This window comes from Nerophis lumbriciformis, linkage group LG05 (genome assembly GCF_033978685.3).
Source record: "Nerophis lumbriciformis linkage group LG05, RoL_Nlum_v2.1, whole genome shotgun sequence".
NCBI lineage: Eukaryota > Metazoa > Chordata > Actinopteri > Syngnathiformes > Syngnathidae > Nerophis > Nerophis lumbriciformis.
Window position 1 is genome coordinate 11,066,050 of NC_084552.2, and position 19,925 is coordinate 11,085,974.

At 37.0% G+C, this 19,925-nt stretch overlaps 1 protein-coding gene and 1 long non-coding RNA gene across 2 annotated transcripts in view; one reads left to right on the forward strand and one right to left on the reverse strand.

Moving 5' to 3' along the window:
- tm7sf3 (transmembrane 7 superfamily member 3) overlaps positions 1–14,821 on the forward strand; it is a 52,364-nt gene extending 37,543 nt beyond the window's left edge. The window contains exons 6-12 of the mRNA XM_061961281.2: positions 1–178; positions 2,909–2,995; positions 9,981–10,061; positions 10,147–10,299; positions 13,538–13,638; positions 13,710–13,872; positions 13,936–14,821. Of these exons, the coding sequence (XP_061817265.1) occupies positions 1–178; positions 2,909–2,995; positions 9,981–10,061; positions 10,147–10,299; positions 13,538–13,638; positions 13,710–13,872; positions 13,936–14,189 (1,017 nt within the window). The 3' untranslated portion in view covers positions 14,190–14,821. The remainder of the gene's footprint in view (positions 179–2,908; positions 2,996–9,980; positions 10,062–10,146; positions 10,300–13,537; positions 13,639–13,709; positions 13,873–13,935) is intronic.
- Positions 66–19,444, reverse strand: LOC133606889 (uncharacterized). Its single transcript, XR_009815321.1, has 3 exons — positions 19,282–19,444; positions 10,137–10,295; positions 66–200 (listed from the first exon to the last, which is right to left on the reverse strand). It is a non-coding gene; the product is annotated as an uncharacterized lncRNA (long non-coding RNA).
- Between the last annotated feature and the right edge of the window lie 481 nt (positions 19,445–19,925).

The window sequence follows — 19,925 nt, forward strand, 5'->3', positions numbered from 1 at the left end:
ATTTTGACGCTGTCGTCAAGAGATGTGAGGATGGCGATCTTCAACTCCATCCCCGGCCAGGGCGTCATCTACTCCGTCGTCGTTCGAGACCCCGTCCTCAACACGTCGGCCTCTTACGTCCCGGTGCACACGTATGCCTGCACTTTCAACTCCAAGATGGACAGCTGCCAAACTCTTGGTAGGAAATGAAACCTTTTCACCTACAAAACAAAAGTGAAGAAAACAATTTGTGTTGTTTTTTTGAGGAAGTCAGGAATAAGGGCTACAATGAGCACATTTTGGAGCACTCAGCTTTTCGAACCATGTTCTTTGGGGTCACATGCACGAAAAGTACTGATCTGGCTCGTCACGAAAATCCGTTACTTGTAAACCAATCCCGAGTGCCTGAAAAGGAGTTTTGTTCATTGACAAGGCGGGTGGCGTGCTGATACGCAGGATGGACTCATGTCCAGGAGGAAAGAGGTTTTTTCCTTCGTGTAACGTATTTTCCGGACAATAAGGCGCACTCAAAATCCTTTCATTTTCTCAAAACTCGACAGTGCGCCTTATAACCCGGTGCGCCTAATGTAAGAAATCATTTTGGTTGTGCTTACCGACCTCGAAGCTATTTTATTTTATTGTATAATTTTTTTTTAAATCAACATGAAAAACACAAGATACATTTACAATTAGTGCATCAACCCAAAAAAACTCCCTCCCCCATTTACACTCATTCACACAAAAGGGTTGTTTCTTTCTGTTATTAATATTGTGGTTCCTACAATATACAAACCTCGTTTCCATATGAGTTGGGAAATTGTGTTAGATGTAAATATAAACGGAATACAATGATTTGCAAATCCTTTTCAACCCATATTCAATTGAATGCACTACAAAGACAACATATTTGATGTTCAAACTCATAAACTTTATTTTTTTTTTGCAAATAATAATTAACTTAGAATTTCATGGCTGCAACACGTGCCAAAGTAGTTGGGAAAGGGCATGTTCACCACTGTGTTACATGGCCTTTCCTTTTAACAACACTCAGTAAACGTTTGGGAACTAAGGAGACACATTTTTGAAGCTTCTCAGGTGGAATTCTTTCCCATTCTTTCTTGATGTACAGCTTAAGTTGTTCAACAGTCCGACTGTCTCCGTTGTGCTATTTTAGGCTTCATAATGCGCCACACATTTTCAATGGGAGACAGGTCTGGACTACAGGCAGGCCAGTCTAGTACCCGCACTCTTTTACTGTGAAGCCACGTTGATGTAACACGTGGCTTGGCATTGTCTTGCTGAAATAAGCAGGGGCGTCCATGGTAACATTGGTTGGATGCTCCAAAACCTGTATGTACCTTTCAGCATTAATGACGCCTTCACAGATGTGTAAGTTACCCATGTCTTGGGCACTAATACACCCCCATACCATCACAGATGCTGCCTTTTACACTTTGCGCCTAGAACAATCCGGATGGTTCTTTTCCTCTTTGGTCCGGAGGACCCAACGTCCACAGTTTCCAAAAACAATTTGAAATGCGGACTCGTCAGACCACAGAACACTTTTCCACTTTGCATCAGTCCATCTTAGATGATCTCAGGCCCAGCGAAGCCGACGGCGTTTCTGGGTGTTGTTGATAAAGGGTTTTCACCTTGCATAGGAGAGTTTTAACTTGCACTTACAGATGTAGCGACCAACTGTAGTTACTGACAGTGGGTTTCTGAAGTGTTCCTGAGCCCATATGGTGATATCCTTTACACACTGATGTCGCTTGTTGAAGCAGTACAGCCTGAGGGATCGAAGGTCACGGGCTTAGCTGCTTACGTGCAGTGATTTCTCCAGATTCTCTGAACCCTTTGATGATATTACGGAGCGTAGATGGTGAAATCCCTAAATTCCTTGCAATAGCTGGTTGAGAAAGGTTTTTCTTAAACTGTTCAACAATTTGCTCACGCATTTGTTGACAAAGTGGTGACCCTCGCCCCATCCTTGTTTGTGAATGACTGAGCATTTCATGGAATCTACTTTTATACCCAATCATGGCACCCACCTGTTCCCAATTAGCCTGTTCACCTGTGGGATGTTCCAAATAAGTGTTTGATGAGCATTCCTCAACTTTATCAGTATTTATTGCCACCTTTCCCAACTTCTTTGTCACGTGTTGCTGGCATCAAATTCTAAAGTTAATGATTATTTGCAAAAAAAAATCAGTTTGAACATCAAATATGTTTTCTTTGTAGCATATTCAATTGAATATGGGTTGAAAATAATTTGCAAATCATTGTATTCCGTTTATATTTACATCAAACACAATTTCCCAACTCATATGGAAACGGGGTTTGTACAATATGAACACATTCTTTTCACAAAATACAACCAATAGTACGTTAATGTTAAATCTTACTTGTGAAAAGTAATCCCCCGATTCCTATTTTCAACAGTCCGCTCGTTTGAGCAGGAAAACGCTGAACACCATCTTTGTTTTCTACCTGTCAACTGTCAGTTTAGGCTGCTCGCCGGCTCCTCATCACCACTTCAAGATGGCGGCCCAATTTCTCGCGTCACAGCAGCGTCTACTTATAAGACGTCTATGGTCCTAATGATCTTTTCCGCCGTCCTCACCACTCTCTGCAGAGACTTCCAGTGTGAGGCCCTGCAGGCTCCAGTCCAGACAGAGATGCAGTAGGCTCTCTATAGTGCCTCTGTAGCGTATGATCAGCATAAAGATATATTATTTAAACGTGTGGCGTGGGCAGGACGTGCACTGACAACAGGATGGAGCCCTGAGGAACACCCCAGGACAAGGGAGCACAGCCTGAAGCTGAATCATCAATTTGGATCTTAAAAGTCCTATTTGTCATGCATTAAATGCTGAAATGTTGTATCGCTTTAAGCTATTAGAACCTTTTTTCTTTGTTTCATTTTCAGGACAGATATCCACTAAACTGCTTTTCACGCTGGCCGGCTTGGCAGGTGTGTTTGTCTGCTTCTTTGGACATCGATTCTTCAAATGTGGTGAGTACTTCTTTGTCTGCTCCAGGACCTCCTTCAGCTGCTAATATGGAGCATCAACTAAAATAGCCACGCGATCGCAAGTGTTCATGCAGCAGATGGCGTCGTTACTCTGCTTCTTAACACTTCACAAGCACCTGGTCTGCCAGAGAATAAGAAGATGTAGCAGGAGTATTCAGAGCAGCTAACCCTCAAATTTGCTCTAACGAATACTGATGGTTGGACATTCTTCCAATATTCAATACATTATAGTTAGGTAGTTAGTATTAATTAAAGAATAACACGTTCATAGTCTTTGTGAATTCTCGTTTATTAACCTTTTAGAAACTGATCACTTCCTGTTTGCTGTCGTATTGTTTGCTTCTCTCAAAGTTGCTCTAACGAATGCTGTTTGTTGGACATTCTTCCAATATTTAATAACGACAAATGCGTCATGGCCAATTAGTCAAATTAGACGATCATCGAGATGAGGGGTTCTTCGCATTTTTTTTTTTTACCTTGGGGCCCAACTTTCCCACCACTGATTAATGTATTCAATAATAGGATGTCTAATGCACAGGTATCAAACTCAAGGCCCGGGGGACATTTCTGGCCCGCCACATCATTCTATGTGGCCCGCAAAAGACAGGAATAAATGGGCTTCAATTTAAACAATTTTTTATTTTTTTTTATTTTTTTTATTAAATGCATTCGTTCTTTCAATTTTGACAGAAAAAAAATGCATAATATTAATTAATATTATGCATAATATTATCTGATCATGGCACTTATATACTGTATTGCAAAACTATTTTTGTGAGATGAAAACAAACAGTTAAATATCTGCTTGTCACCTTTGTTTATGATTTTAAAGCAAGTTATACATAAAAAATCTAATAATCAAATGCATAATATTAATATTATCTGATCATGCCAATTATATACTGTATTGCAAAACTATTTTTGTGAGATAAAAACAAATAGTTCAATATCTCCCTGCCACCTTTGTTTATGATTTTAAAGCAAGTCATACATTTAAAAAAATCTAATAATCAAATGCATAATATTAATTAATATTATACATAATATTAATATTATCTGATCATGCCAATTACATACTGTATTGCAAAAATATTTGTGAGATAAAAACAAATAGTTAAATATCTGCTTGTCACCTTTTGTTTATGATTTTAAAGCAAGTCATAAATAAATAAAAAATCTAATAATCAAATGCATAATATTAATTAATATTATGCATAATATTAATATTATCTGATCATGCCAATTATTATATACTGTATTGCAAAACTATTTTTGTGAGATAAAAACAAATAGTTCAATATCTGCCTGTCACCTTTGTTTATGATTTTAAAGCAAGTCATACATAAAAAAATCTAATAATCAAATGCATAATATTAATTAATATTATGCATAATATTATTATTATCTGATCATGCCAATTACATACTGTATTGCAAAAATATTTGAGATAAAAACAAATAGTTAAGTATCTGCTTGTCACCTTTTGTTTATGATTTTAAAGCAAGTCTACATAAAAAAAATCTAATAATCAAATGCATAATATTAATTAATATTATACATAATATTAATATTATCTGATCATGCCAATTACATACTGTATTGCAAAAATATTTGTGAGATAAAAACAAATAGTTAAATATCTGCTTGTCACCTTTTGTTTATGATTCTAAAGCATGTCATAAATTAAAAAAAATGTAATAATCAAATGCATAATATTAATTAATATTATGCATAATATTAATATTATCTGATCATGCCAATTATTATATACTGTATTGCAAAACTGTTTTTGTGAGATAAAAACAAATAGTTCAATATCTGCCTGTCACCTTTGTTTATGATTTTAAAGCAAGTCATACATAAAAAAATCTAATAATCAAATGCATAATATTAATTAATATTATGCATATTATTATTATTATCTGATCATGCCAATTACATACTGTATTGCAAAAATATTTGTGAGATAAAACAAATAGTTAAATATCTGCTTGTCACCTTTTGTTTATGATTATAAAGCAAGTCTACATAAAAAAAAATCTAATAATCATATGCATAATATTAATTAATATTATGCATCATATTAATATTATCTGATCATGCCAATTATATACTATATTGCAAAACTATTTTTGTGAGATAAAAACAAATAGTTAAATATCTGCTTGTCACCTTTTGTTTATGATTTTAAAGCAAGTCTACATAAAAAAAATATAATAATCATATGCATAATATTAATTAATATAATGCATCATATTAATATTATCTGATCATGCCAATTACATACTGTATTGCAAAAATATTTGAGATAAAAACAAATAGTTATGTATCTGCTTGTCACCTTTTGTTTGATTTTAAAGCAAGTCTACATAAAAAAAAATTAATAATCAAATACATAATATTAATTAATATTATGCATAATATTAATATCTGATCATGCCAATTATATACTGTATTGCAAAACAATTTTTGTGAGATAAAAACAAATAGTTCAATATCTGCCTGTCACCTTTGTTTATGATTTTAAAGCAAGTTATACATAAAAAATCTAATAATCAAATGCATAATATTAATTAATATTATACATAATATTAATATTATCTGATCATGCCAATTACATACTGTATTGCAAAAATATTTGTGAGATAAAAAACAAATAGTTAAATATCTGCTTGTCACCTTTTGTTTATGATTTTAAAGCAAGTCTACATAAAAAAATCTAATAATCAAATGTATATTAATTAATATTATGCATAATATTAATATTATCTGATCATGCCAATTACATACTGTATTGCAAAAATATTTGTGAGATAAAAACAAATAGTAAAATATCTGCTTGTCACCTTTTGTTTATGATTTTAAAGCAAGTCATAAATTAAAAAAACATCTAATAATCAAATGCATAATATTAATTAATATTATGCATAATATTAATTAATATTATGCATAATATTAATATTATCTGATGCCAATTACATACTGTATTGCAAAATTATTTGTGAGATAAAAACAAATAGTAAAATATCTGCTTGTCACCTTGTTTATGATTTTAAAGCAAGTTATACATAAAAAATCTAATAATCAAATGCGTAATATTAATAAATTTTATGCATAATATTAATATTATCTGATCATGCCAATTACATACTGTATTGCAAAAATATTTGTGAGATAAAAACAAATAGTTAAATATCTGCTTGTCTCCTTTGTTTATGATTTTAAAGCAAGTTATACATAAAAAATATAATAATCAAATGTATAATATTAATTAATATTATGCATAATATTAATATTATCTGATCATGCCAATGATATACTATATTGCAAAACTATTTGTGAGACAAAAACAAATAGTTAAATATCTGCCTGTCACCTTTTGTTTATGACTTTAAAGCAAGTTATACATAAAAAAATCTAATAATCAAATGCATATGCATTTCGATTAATCATGAATAATCACAGGTTATTACCCGCATGCATAATGTAAATTAATTTTTAAAAAGCGGCCCTCTGGAAGCAGCTATTCCTGCGATGTGGCCCTCAATGAAAATTAGTTTGACACCCCTGGTCTAACTGTGTGTTAATCATAAAGATTATTGTTCATTGAACACATAAAACTGAGGCTTAGGTCAGGCTGATGAGAAAAATAAAGTACTAACCAAATATGCTGCATAAGGACCCAAAATAACTAACGAAAAGTAAATATAAACACAATTATGTTGTGCTAAAATAAACTAAATGTTTATTTAGTTTATTTTGTATTATTTAAAACCTACTCAGTGGCCTAGTGGTTAGAGTGTCCGCCCCGAGTCATACCAAAGACTATAAAAATGGGAGCCATTATCTCCCTGCTTGGCACTCAGCATCAAGGCTTGGAATTGGGGGTTGAATCACCAAAAAATAATTCCCAGGCGTGGCCACCGCTGCTGCTCACTGCTCCCCTCACCTCCCAGGGGGTGATCAAGAGTGATGGGTCAAATGCAGAGGACACATTTCACCACACATTACTAATTGTCTAAATGCAATAATACACATCCTCATTACTAGTTGTCTAAATGCAATAATACACATCCTCATTACTAATTGTCTAAATGCAATAATACACATCCTCATTACTAATTGTCTAAATGCAATAATACACATCCTCATTACTAATTGTCGAAATGCAATAATACACATCCTCATTCCTAATTGTCTAAATGCAATAATACACATCCTCATTACTAATTGTCTAAATGCAATAATACACATCCTCATTACTAATTGTCTAAATGCAATAATACACATCCTCATTACTAATTGTCTAAATGCAATAATACACATCCTCATTACTAATTGTCAAAATGCAATAATACACATCCTCATTACTAATTGTCTAAGTGCAATAATACACATCCTCATTACTAGTTGTCTAAATGCAATACACATCATTACTAATGGTCTAAATGCAATAATACACATCCTCATTACTAGTTGTCTAAATGCAATAATACACATCATCATTACTAGTTTTCTAAATGCAATAATACACATCCTCATTACTAGTTTTCTAAATGCAATAATACACATCCTCATTACTAGTTTTCTAAATGCAATAATACACATCCTCATTACTAATTGTCTAAATGCAATAATACACATCCTCATTACTAATTGTCTAAATGCAATAATACACATCCTCATTACTAGTTGTCTAAATGCAATAATACACATCCTCATTACTAGTTGTCTAAATGCAATAATACACATCCTCATTACGAATTGTCTAAATGCAACAATACACATCCTCATTACTAATTGTCTAAATGCAATAATACACATCCTCATTACTGGTTGTCTAAATGCAATAACACACATCCTCATTACTAATTGTCTAAATGCAATAATACACATCCTCATTACTAGTAGTCTAAGTATAATAATACACATCCTCATTACTAATTGTCTAAATGCAATAATACACATCCTCATTACTAGTTGTCTAAATGCAATAATACACATCCTCATTACTAGTTGTCTAAATGCAATAATACACATCATCATTACTAGTTGTCTAAATGTAATAATACACATTTTCACTAGTTATAATAATACGATGCAACATGACTAGGTATAATAATAGGCAATCATTGGTACTTTAACTTTAACTAAATGAATAATGGATATTTTTTCTAGCTAAACTTTCAATAAAACTAATACAGCTTCACCATGGTAGTCATCATTTTTGTGCTTAAAGACACTTCTCTATGACTTCCTCGCCAGACGTCTTCTGTTTGTTTGATGTTGTCATTACTGCCACAAGTGGTGGAAATGTGTAATGCAACTGAGTACAGCTGCGGTCCGTATAGAACAGGGGTCTCAAACCCAATTTACCTGGGGGCCACTGGATGCAGAAACTGGGTGAGGCTGGGCCGCAAGAAAAGATTTCTTAAAAAAATCTAACATGCACTTTTTAATGAATTCACCTTCTTTGAATGGCTATCCGCCCCAGCATTACATACTTGTTAACCCTCCCGATTTTTCCGGGAGACTCCCGAATTTCATTGCCCCTCCCGACAATCTCCCGGGGCAACCATTCTCCCGAATATGTCCCGATGTTCACCCGTACAACATTATTAAGGGCGTGCCGTGAAAGCACTGCCTTTAACGTGCTCTACAATTTGTCGTCGCATTCGCTTTTTCACCACACAAACAGCGTGCCGGCCCAGTCACATGTTGTATGCGGCTTCTGCAGACACACACAAGTGAATGCATACTTGGTCAACAGCCTTACAGGTCACACTGAGGGTGGCCGTATAAACAACTTTAACACTGTTACAAATATGTGCCACACTGTGAACCCACACCAAACAAGAATGACAAACACATTTCGAGAGAACATCCGCACCGTAACACAACATAAACACAACATAACAAATACCCAGAACCCCTTGCAGAACTAACTATTCCGGGCTGCATTTATACACCCCCGCTACCACCAAACTCCGCCCACCTCAACCGACGCATGGGAGGGGGGAAGGGGGGTGATGTGTGTGGGGGCCGGGTTTGGTGGTAGCGGGGGTGTATATTGCAGCCCGGAAGAGTTAGGGCTGCATGGGATTCTGGGTATTTGTTCTGTTGTGTTACGGTGCGGATGTTCTCCCGAAATGTGTTTGTCATTCTTATTTGGTGTGGCTTCACAGTGTGCCACATATTTGCAACAGTTTTAAAGTTGTTTATACGGCCACCCTCAGTGTGACCTGTATGGCTGTTGACCAAGTATGCCTTGCAGTCACGTACGTGTGTCTGCAGAAGCCAAATACAACATGTGACTGGGCTGGCACGCTGTTTGTACAGGTTGTAGAGAGCGCTAAAGGCAGTGCCATCACGGCACACCCTTATTATTGTTGTTTGGGTGAAAATCAGCAGACATTCGAGAGAATGGTTGCCCTGAAATTTGGGAGTCTACCGGAAAAATTGGGAGGGTTGGCAAGTATGACGCTGTCAAGTGCCATTCATATAAAACTCACGGGCCGCACTAACATTACATTTTCATAATAAGGTGCGGGACGCAAAATAATGTATTGCGTGTCTGAGACCCCAGGTATAGAACGTATAATATAGAGAAATGGATATTTTCGGCAGCCCCGGCCCTATGGTTAAGAAACAATGACCTGGTTCACCCTCCCTTCGTTCCAATGCCAACTGGAGTCTCGTCCTGTCCTACACAAACTGTATGTCAAGTCATTAGTGAAGTTGTTGTTGAGAAGAACCATGGTTACCATGGCGATGTGAGGTGGTCAGACATTGTCCGACGCACCAGGACTCATGCGGTCCTCAGCATGTGATGCAGTGCTGCACCCAAAATGAACCCATGATTGTCTCATGAGGACACAAATTGTCTTTTGATGACGCAATCATGGCTGACTGGGATAAAACTATTATTGATGTCTTTTTACGTGTCTGTCCTGTGCTGCACTGGCAGAGTTGTTTTGCATGGGCTTCAGCTTTACCGCCTTCTTCTTCTTCGTACTCGTCACCAGGACCACAGGACTGGATTATGACAGTGAGACCCGTCTGCACTATTCATGATGTCATCACACACACACACACACACACACACACACGTGACTAGTCTCACTCTGTCACAGTCCGTCTGGCCGTGTCGGCGGTGATCGGCGTGGTGGGCGGCGTCCTCCTGGTGATGAGCTGGTGGCGCTTTGGTTCCGTGATGGCGTGCGTGGTGGTGGTGGGCCTGATGCTCGGCTTCCTCGTCGCCTCCACTGTCCTCTTCACTCCTCTCGGTAGGACAAAAATAAATAATATTATAATTTTACATACACTTGTAAAGAACATCATGTCATGGCTGCCTTGAGTTTCCAATCATTTCTACAACTTTTATTTTTTTGTGATGTAGTGATTGGAGCACATACTTGTTGGTCACAAAAAACATTCATGAAGTTTGCTTCTTTTATGAATTTATTATGGCTCTACTGAAAATGTGCTGGGTCAAAAGTATACATACAGCAATGTTAATATTTGCTTACATGTCCCTTGGCAAGTTTACCTGCAATAAGGCACTTTTGGTAGCCATCCACAAGCTTCTGCTTGAATTTTTGACCACTCCTCTTGACAAAATTGGCGCAGTTCAGCTAAATTTGTTGGTTTTCTGACATTTCTTCAGCATTGTCCACATGTTTAAGTCAGGACTTTGGGAAGGCCTTTCTAAAACCTTCATTCTAGCCCGATTCAGCCATTCCTTTACCACTTTTGAGGTGTGTTTGGGGTCATTGTCCTGTTGGAACACCCAACTGCGCCCAGGACCCAACCTCCGGGCTGATGATTTTAGCTTATCCTGAAGAATTTGGAGATAATCCTCCTTTTTCATTGTCCCATTTAAAGCACCAGTTCCATTGGCAGCAAAACAGGCCCAGAGCATAATACTACCACCACCATGCTTGGTGGTAGGTGTGGTGTTCCTGGGATTGAAGGCCTCACCTTTTCTCCTCCAAACATATTACTGGGTATTGTGGCCAAACAGCTCCATTTTTGTTTCATCTGACATCACATGGACAAAGATAAGACCTTCTGGAGGAAAGTTCTGTGTTCATATAGGTAGGCAGTGTTGCGTTTTGGACCAGTTGTTCCTCCCAGGGAATTCAAGTCACAAGTCGCTCCCAAGCTCTTTACGACACTTAAAGCTGAGTTGAAAAACCACCAGAGACAGAATAGGTATTTTGTAATATATTTGCAAAGCTTTGCAGATATACATTCACAGAGACAGCATAGAACATTCGGCTCGCCCCGCTAAGATGGTCTGTCTTCCCGACCCAAAACCCTCTCCCCTCTTCCATCTCTCTAGTCAAAACATGCACATTATCTCTCTAGTCAAAACACATTCCAAAGATCAAGGTTAACACACACAGTTTACTTGCAGACAAACAGAAAGAGAAGAAATGGAAAACACAAGCTGTTTTCAAATATGACTATGAAATAAAAGAAGTAAAACTTAAATTCGGATATGTGTAAATATCTGCCTCCGACAGTAGGTAGGTACCGTATTTTTCGGACTATAAGTCACAGTTTTTTTCATAGTTTGGCCGGGGGTGCGACTTATACTCAGGAGCGACTTATGTGTGAAATTATTAACACATTACCGTTAAAATATCAAATAATATTATTTATCTCATTCACGTAAGAGACTAGACGTATAAGATTTCATGGGATTTAGCGATTAGGAGTGACAGATTGTTTGGTAAACGTATAGCATGTTCTATATGTTATAGTTATTTGAATGACTCTTACCATAATATGTTACGTTAACATACCAGTTGGTTATTTATGCCTCATATAACGTACACTTATTCAGCCTGTTGTTCACTATTCTTTATTTATTTTAAATTGCCTTTCAAATGTCTATTCTTGGTGTTGGCTTTTATCAAATACATTTCCCCAAAAAATGCGACTTATACTCCAGTGCGACTTATGTGTGTTTTTTTCCTTCTTTATTATGCATTTTCATCCGGTGCGACTTATACTCCGAAAAATACGGTAGGTAGGTAGTAGAGATGCGCGGATAGGCAATTATTTCATCCGCAACCGCATCAGAAAGTCGTCAACCATCCGCAATCCACCCGATCTAACATTTGATCAGAACCGCATCCGCCCGCCATCCGCCCGCACCCGCCCGTTGTTATATATCTAATATAGACGATGCAAGGCATTAGTGAGGTTATAAAGCTTTTGCCTGTTAAAGAAAGGAGACTGATCCAATGCAGCACAGACATTCGCGTGCCACACTGTCACGACCCAGACGCACACCAGTGCGCAATCATATGGGAGCCGCGCTGAGCGCACCTCCAAGCGCATCTCGCTGCCGGCGACGGCCGGGTATATGGGCCCGACGCTCCAACTAGCCCTGACGCTCCAGCGTCAGGGCTAGTTGATTCGGCAGGTGGGTTGTTACACACTCCTTAGCGGGTTCCAACTTCCATGGCCACCGTCCTAGCTGCTGTCTATATCAACCAGGGTGAGCCCCACTCCTTTCGTGAGCGCACTGCGCGCGGAGTGACCCCTGTTACGCGCCCCCGGCAACAGGGGTGGCGGGCAGGTAAGCTGCGCGGGCGGAGTGACCCCTGTTACGAGCCCCCGGCCACGGGGGTGGCGGGCAGGTAAGCTGCGCGGGCGGAGCGCGCGGAGTGACCCCTGTTACGAGCCCCCGGCCACGGGGGTGGCGGGCAGGTAAGCTGCTTACCTGCTGCGCGTGGCCGCGGCGAAGGCGGACGAGGCGGGGTGTCGGTGCGGTGGGCGCGGAGGTGACCCTGTACGTGCGTCGGGCCCTTCTCGCGGATCGCCTCAGCTACGGCTCCCGGTGGGGCCCTCTCGGGGGAAGGGGCCTCGGTCCCGGACCCCGGCGAGGCGTCCCTTCTCCGCTCCGTAAAAGTGTCAATCTCTTTTTTTTTTTTTCTTCTGTTGTGGCATATGCAGCAGGTGCCTGCTCGTTTTTCGTATGTGGGTAACAACATTTAACTATGTATATATATTTCCGAATTGGTTTAACTGCCACCCGCCTGAATCTATTTAAAATCTAATTTTTTTTTATAATTTGAACCACCCGACCCGCGGATAAAATCTAATTTTTTTAAATTTCATCCGCCCGATCCGCGGATAATCCGTGGACTCCGCGGTTGTGCCCGCAAACCGCGCATCTCTAGTAGGTAGGTATTTAGGTAGGTAGGTAGGTAGGTAGGCAGGTAGGTAGGTAGGTAGGTAGGTAGGTAGGTTGGTCGGTCGGTCCATCATATAGATATATGTATGATAGATCGATCGATCAACAAAGATAAGACCTTCTGGAGGAAAGTTCTGTGGTCATATAGATAGGTCGGTCGGTCGATCCATCCATCATATAGATGTATATATGATAGATAGATCGATCGGTCGGTCCATCATATATATATATATATATATATATATATATATATATATATATATATATATATATATATATATATATATATATATATATATATAATCCCCCTGCAGGTTACAGTGACGTGTTGAGGCGCTCCGACGCGGTTTTCTGGGTGACGTTCTGCAGCATCATGATCGTGGTCCCGCTCTTCTTCGTGCGTTGGCCCAGAGAGGTAAGGAAGGATGTCGATGCGTTGAGATTTAAAAAAAAGTGTCTGACTGGAAGTCGTCTGACCACCATCAGGGGAACATCATCACATGCGGCGTCATCGGGGCTTACGCCGTCATCCTGGCGGTCAACGCCTACGTCTACACCAGCCTTTCCTACATCACCCTCAACATCCTCAAGCGCCTCCTCAACGACAACTTCAACGCCGCCTTCACCGACGTCCCATTCCAAACCATCGGTGAGTTCCCAAAATGTAGGAACGCTCAGGCGCCAACCGTGACCGCGGTTGTTTCCGCTCCAGATTACGTGATGATCACGGCGTGGGTGGTGCTGGGCGTCTCGGGCGTGGTCCTGCAGCTCTACCGGGAGCGCAGTCGGCCCTTCTTCCCTCCGAGCCCGTACCTCATGTGGCTGCAGGAGCGCGAACGCCGCAAGACCAACGTGCTGGACCCCAGCCATCACTTCCAGTCGCTTCCCAACCGCTTCATGAGCAGAGCGCGGCAGCTCACGCGGAGGATGGAGTCGGCCGGCGAGCACACGCCTCTGCTGCTGTAACGCTCCGAAGAAAAGTTGCTTTGGAATCCCACATAGCGTCGGACTTCCAAGTTGCCAGGAAGCCGCTGTGGTTTTTCCAACATGTTCTTCTAAACTTGGGACGTCACCACTAACTCTGGTCCAAGAAGAACGTGACATCAGAAGGTTGTTGTTTTAAATAATGCTTTGAATGTCGCCGCACTTTTCTCTTTGCACCAAATGTCACAAATTCTAATCAGTCTTGCATGGTTTTAAAACTCAGGCTTGCCTTTATTGACACTACTTTATTAAAACATTGCACCAGAGATTTTGAATATAACAATTATTTTATTATTAAATGTGACATTTTGTGCTCAGCTCCCAGTCATTAAGTCAATTTGAGTGAGCCTCTTGTCTTCTTCCTTGCATTTATTTAAACCTGAATGACACCTAACTTTATTTGTATTTTAATATTCATGAATGTCTATACACTGTCGTGCCATCACCTTACTCAGGTTTTCATTCACTGAAACAAACCTTTTAGTCGACATTTTGTTTGTAATCCAAGAAGTATTAAAAACTTGTTTTGAGAAATTATAAAGTGTGGGATTTTACTCTAAACAGTTTGTTTTTGTGCTTATTTTAAAGTTGTTCAAACTAATGCTGAACATAATTTTTCCAATGCTTAAAATTTAACGCAGTAAAGTCAGTTAATTATTATTAATTAAAGCACATGTTCATAGTCTTTGTGAATTCTCGTTTGTTTACCTTTAGAAACTGACCACTTCCGGTTTGCTGTCATATTGTTCGTTTATCTCAAAGTTGCTCTAACTAATGCTGTTGGTTGGACATTATTCCAATATTTAATATTCAACACATTATAGTTAGGTAATTATTATTAATTAAAGAATAACACGTTCATAGTGTTTGTGAATTCTCGTTTGTTTACCTTTAGAAACTGACCACTTCCGGTTTGCTGTCATATTGTTTGCTTATCTCAAAGTTGCTGATAGTTGGACAATACTTCCAATATTTAATATTCAACACATTATAATTAGGTAATTAGTATTGATTAAAGAATAACACGTTCATAGTATTTATGAATTTTTGTTTGTTTACCTTTAGAAACTGACCACTTCCGGTTTGCTGTCGTATTGTTTGCTTATCTCAAAGTTGCTCAAACGAATGCTGATAGTTGGACAATACTTCCAATATTTAATATTCAACACATTATAGTTAGTTAATTATTATTAATTAAAGCACATGTTCATGGTGTTTGTGAATTTTCGTTTGTTTACCCTTATAAACTGATCCCTTCCGGTTTGCTGTCATATTGTTTGCTTATCTCAAAGTTGCTCTAACTAATGCTGTTGGTTGGACATAATTTTCCAATATTTAATATTCAACACATTATAGTTAGGTAATTATTGATTAAAGAAAAACATGTTCATAGTGTTTGTGAATTCTCGTTTGTTTACCTTTAGAAACTGACCACTTCCGGTTTGCTGTCGTATTGTTTGCTTATCTCAAAGTTGCTGATAGTTGGACAATACTTCCAATATTTAATATTCAACACATTATAGTTAGTTAATTATTATTAATTAAAGCACATGTTCATAGTCTTTGTGAATTCTCGTTTGTTTACCTTTAGAAACTGACCACTTCCGGTTTGCTGTCATATTGTTTGCTTATCTCAAAGTTGCTCTAACTAATGCTGTTAGTTGGACATTCTTCCAATATTTAATATTCAACACATTATAGTTAGGTCATTATTATTAATTAAAGAAAAACACGTTCATAGTGTTTGTGAATTCTCGTTTGTTTACCTTTAGAGACTGACCACTTCCGGTTTGCTGTCGTATTGTTTGCTTATCTCAAAGTTGCTGATAGTTGGACAATACTTCCAATATTTAATATTCAACACATTATAGTTAGTTAATTATTATTAATTAAAGCACATGTTCATAGTGTTTGTGAATTTTCGTTTGTTTACCCTTATAAACTGATCACTTCCGGTTTGCTGTCATATTGTTTGCTTATCTCAAAGTTGCTCTAACAAATGCTGTTGGTTAGACATGATTTTTCAATATTTAATAGTCAACACATTATAGTTAGTATAGTTAGGTAATTATTATTAATTAAAGAAAAACATGTTCATAGTGTTTGTGAATTCTCGTTTGTTTACCTTTAGAAACTGACCACTTCCGGTTTGCTGTCATATTGTTTGCTTATCTCAAAGTTGCTGATAGTTGGACAATACTTCCAATATTTAATATTCATCACATTATAGTTAGGTAATTAGTATTGATTAAAGAATAACACGTTCATAGTATTTATGAATTTTTGTTTGTTTACCTTTAGAAACTGGCCACTTCCGGTTTGCTGTCGTATTGTTTGCTTATCTCAAAGTTGCTCAAACGAATGCTGATAGTTGGACAATACTTCCAATATTTAATATTCAACACATTATAGTTAGTTAATTATTATTAATTAAAGCACATGTTCATGGTGTTTGTGAATTTTTGTTTGTTTACCCTAATAAACTGATCCTTTCCGGTTTGCTGTCATATTGTTTGCTTATCTCAAAGTTGCTCTAACTAATGCTGTTGGTTGGACATAATTTTCCAATATTTAATATTCAACACATTATAGTTAGGTAATTATTATTGATTAAAGAAAAACATGTTCATAGTGTTTGTGAATTCTCGTTTGTTTACCTTTAGAAACTGACGACTTCCGGTTTGCTGTCGTATTGTTTGCTTATCTCAAAGTTGCTGATAGTTGGACAATACTTCCAATATTTAATATTCAACACATTATAGTTAGTTAATTATTATTAATTAAAGCACATGTTCATAGTCTTTGTGAATTCTCGTTTGTTTACCTTTAGAAACTGACCACTTCCGGTTTGCTGTCATATTGTTTGCTTATCTCAAAGTTGCTGATAGTTGGACAATACTTCCAATATTTAATATTCAACACATTATAGTTAGGTAATTAGTATTGATTAAAGAATAACACGTTCATAGTATTTATGAATTTTTGTTTGTTTACCTTTAGAAACTGACCCCTTCCGGTTTGCTGTCGTATTGTTTGCTTATCTCAAAGTTGCTCTAACGAATGCTGTTAGTTGGACTTTCTTCCGATATTTAATATTCAACACATTATAGTTAGGTAATTAATATTGATTAAAGAATAACACGTTCATAGTCTTTGTGAATTTTTGTTTGTTTACCTTTAGAAACCGATCACTTCCGGTTTGCTGTCTATTGTTTGCTTATCTCAAAGTTGCTCTAACGAATGCTGTTGGTAGGACTTTCTTCCAATATTTAGTATTCAACACATTATAGTTAGTTAATTATTATTAATTAAAGCACATGTTCATAGTCTTTGTGAATTCTCGTTTGTTTACCTTTAGAAACGGACCACTTCCGGTTTGCTGTCATATTGTTTGCTTATCTCAAAGTTGCTGATAGTTGGACAATACTTCCAATATTTAATATTCAACACATTATAGTTAGGTAATTAGTATTGATAAAAAAATAACACGTTCATAGTCCTTGTGAATTCAACACATTATAGTTAGTTAATTATTATTAATCAAAGCACATGTTCATATTCTTTGTGAATTCTCGTTTGTTTACCTTTAGAAACTGACCACTTCCGGTTTGCTGTCATATTGTTTGCTTATCTCAAAGTTGCTCAAACGAATGCTGTTGGTTGGACATTCTTCCAATATTTAATATTCAACACATTGTAGTTAGGTAATTATTATTAATTAAAGCATATGTTCATAGTGTTTGTGAATTTTCGTTTGTTTACCCTTATAAACTGATCACTTCCGGTTTGCTGTCTATTGTTTGCTTATCTCAAAGTTGCTCTAACGAATGCTGTTGGTAGGACTTTCTTCCAATATTTAGTATTCAACACATTATAGTTAGTTAATTATTATTAATTAAAGCACATGTTCATAGTCTTTGTGAATTCTCGTTTGTTTACCTTTAGAAACGGACCACTTCCGGTTTGCTGTCATATTGTTTGCTTATCTCAAAGTTGCTGATAGTTGGACAATACTTCCAATATTTAATATTCAACACATTATAGTTAGGTAATTAGTATTGATAAAAAAAATAACACGTTCATAGTCCTTGTGAATTCAACACATTATAGTTAGTTAATTATTATTAATCAAAGCACATGTTCGTATTCTTTGTGAATTCTCGTTTGTTTACCTTTAGAAACTGACCACTTCCGGTTTGCTGTCATATTGTTTGCTTATCTCAAAGTTGCTCAAACGAATGCTGTTGGTTGGACATTCTTCCAATATTTAATATTCAACACATTGTAGTTAGGTAATTATTATTAATTAAAGCATATGTTCATAGTGTTTGTGAATTTTCGTTTGTTTACCCTTATAAACTGATCACTTCCGGTTTGCTGTCATATTGTTTGCTTATTTCAAAGTTGCTCTAACTAATGCTGTTGGTTGGACATAATTTTCCAATATTTAATATTCAACACATTATAGTTAGGTAATTATTATTAATTAAAGAATAACAAGTTCATAGTCTTTGTGAATTCTCGTTTGTTTACCTTTAGAAACTGACCACTTCCGGTTGGTTTGCTGTCGTATTGTTCGCTTATCTCAAAGTTGCTCAAACTAATGCTGTTGGTGAGACATCATTTTCCAATATTTAATATTCAACACATTATAGTTAGGTAATTATTATTAATTAAAGCACATGTTCATAGTCTTTGTGAATTCTCGTTTGTTTACCTTTAGAAACTGACCACTTCCGGTTTGCTGTCGTATTGTTTGCTTATCTCAAAGTTGCTCAAACTAATGCTGTTGGAGAGACATAATTTTCCAATATTTAATATTCAACACATTATAGTTAGGTAATTATTATTAATTAAAGCACATGTTCATAGTCTTTGTGAATTCTCGTTTGTTTACCTTTAGAAACTGATCACTTCCGGTTTGCTGTTTGCTTTTTTTTATCTCAAAGTTGCTCAAACTAATGCTGTTGGTTAGACATAATTTTCCAATATGTAATATTCAACAAAGTTTAGTTAATTATTATTGATTAAAGAATAACACGTGTATAGTTTTTGTAAATTCTCATTTACTTACCTAAAAGACCCGATCACGTTCGGGTTGTGGTCACGTTGAATGACGACAAACACATGTCAATGATATATATCCTAAATCCGACGGTCGAAACTCAAATAACACCACTTGGTCCAATCCAGATAAGTTTGTCATCATACAAAAAGTGCATCTGATTATGTCACATGGCATTACGTTTTATCACAATTATCACACCGGTGTCCAATATTGATCAGCTCTTTCCGGTTTTAAGACGGCACCACTGCGCCTCCCAGCGGCAGTTTGGTTGAACAACACAATACATTTCTACAGGCAATAAAAGTGCTGTAAATTTACAGTATTTGTTTCCTATGTGTGACAACGACATCGGGAGGAAAACAATTAATTATGTTCTTTTATTTTCTGCGATCGATTGAAATAATCATGACACTCCCGGCAATATATTTATCTATTTATTTATATCTGCACCTTATTGCTATTTTACCCCGCACTACCATGAGCCAATGCAACGAAATGTCGCTCTTATCTGTACTGTAAAGTTCAAATTTGAATGACAATAAAAAGGAAATCGAAGTCCAAGCAGTGCTTCGTTATTCCACCAGATGACAGCACAGTACTTCAATTAAAATGGCCTCTGGGATTTTAGGCAATATTTTAACGTACAAAAT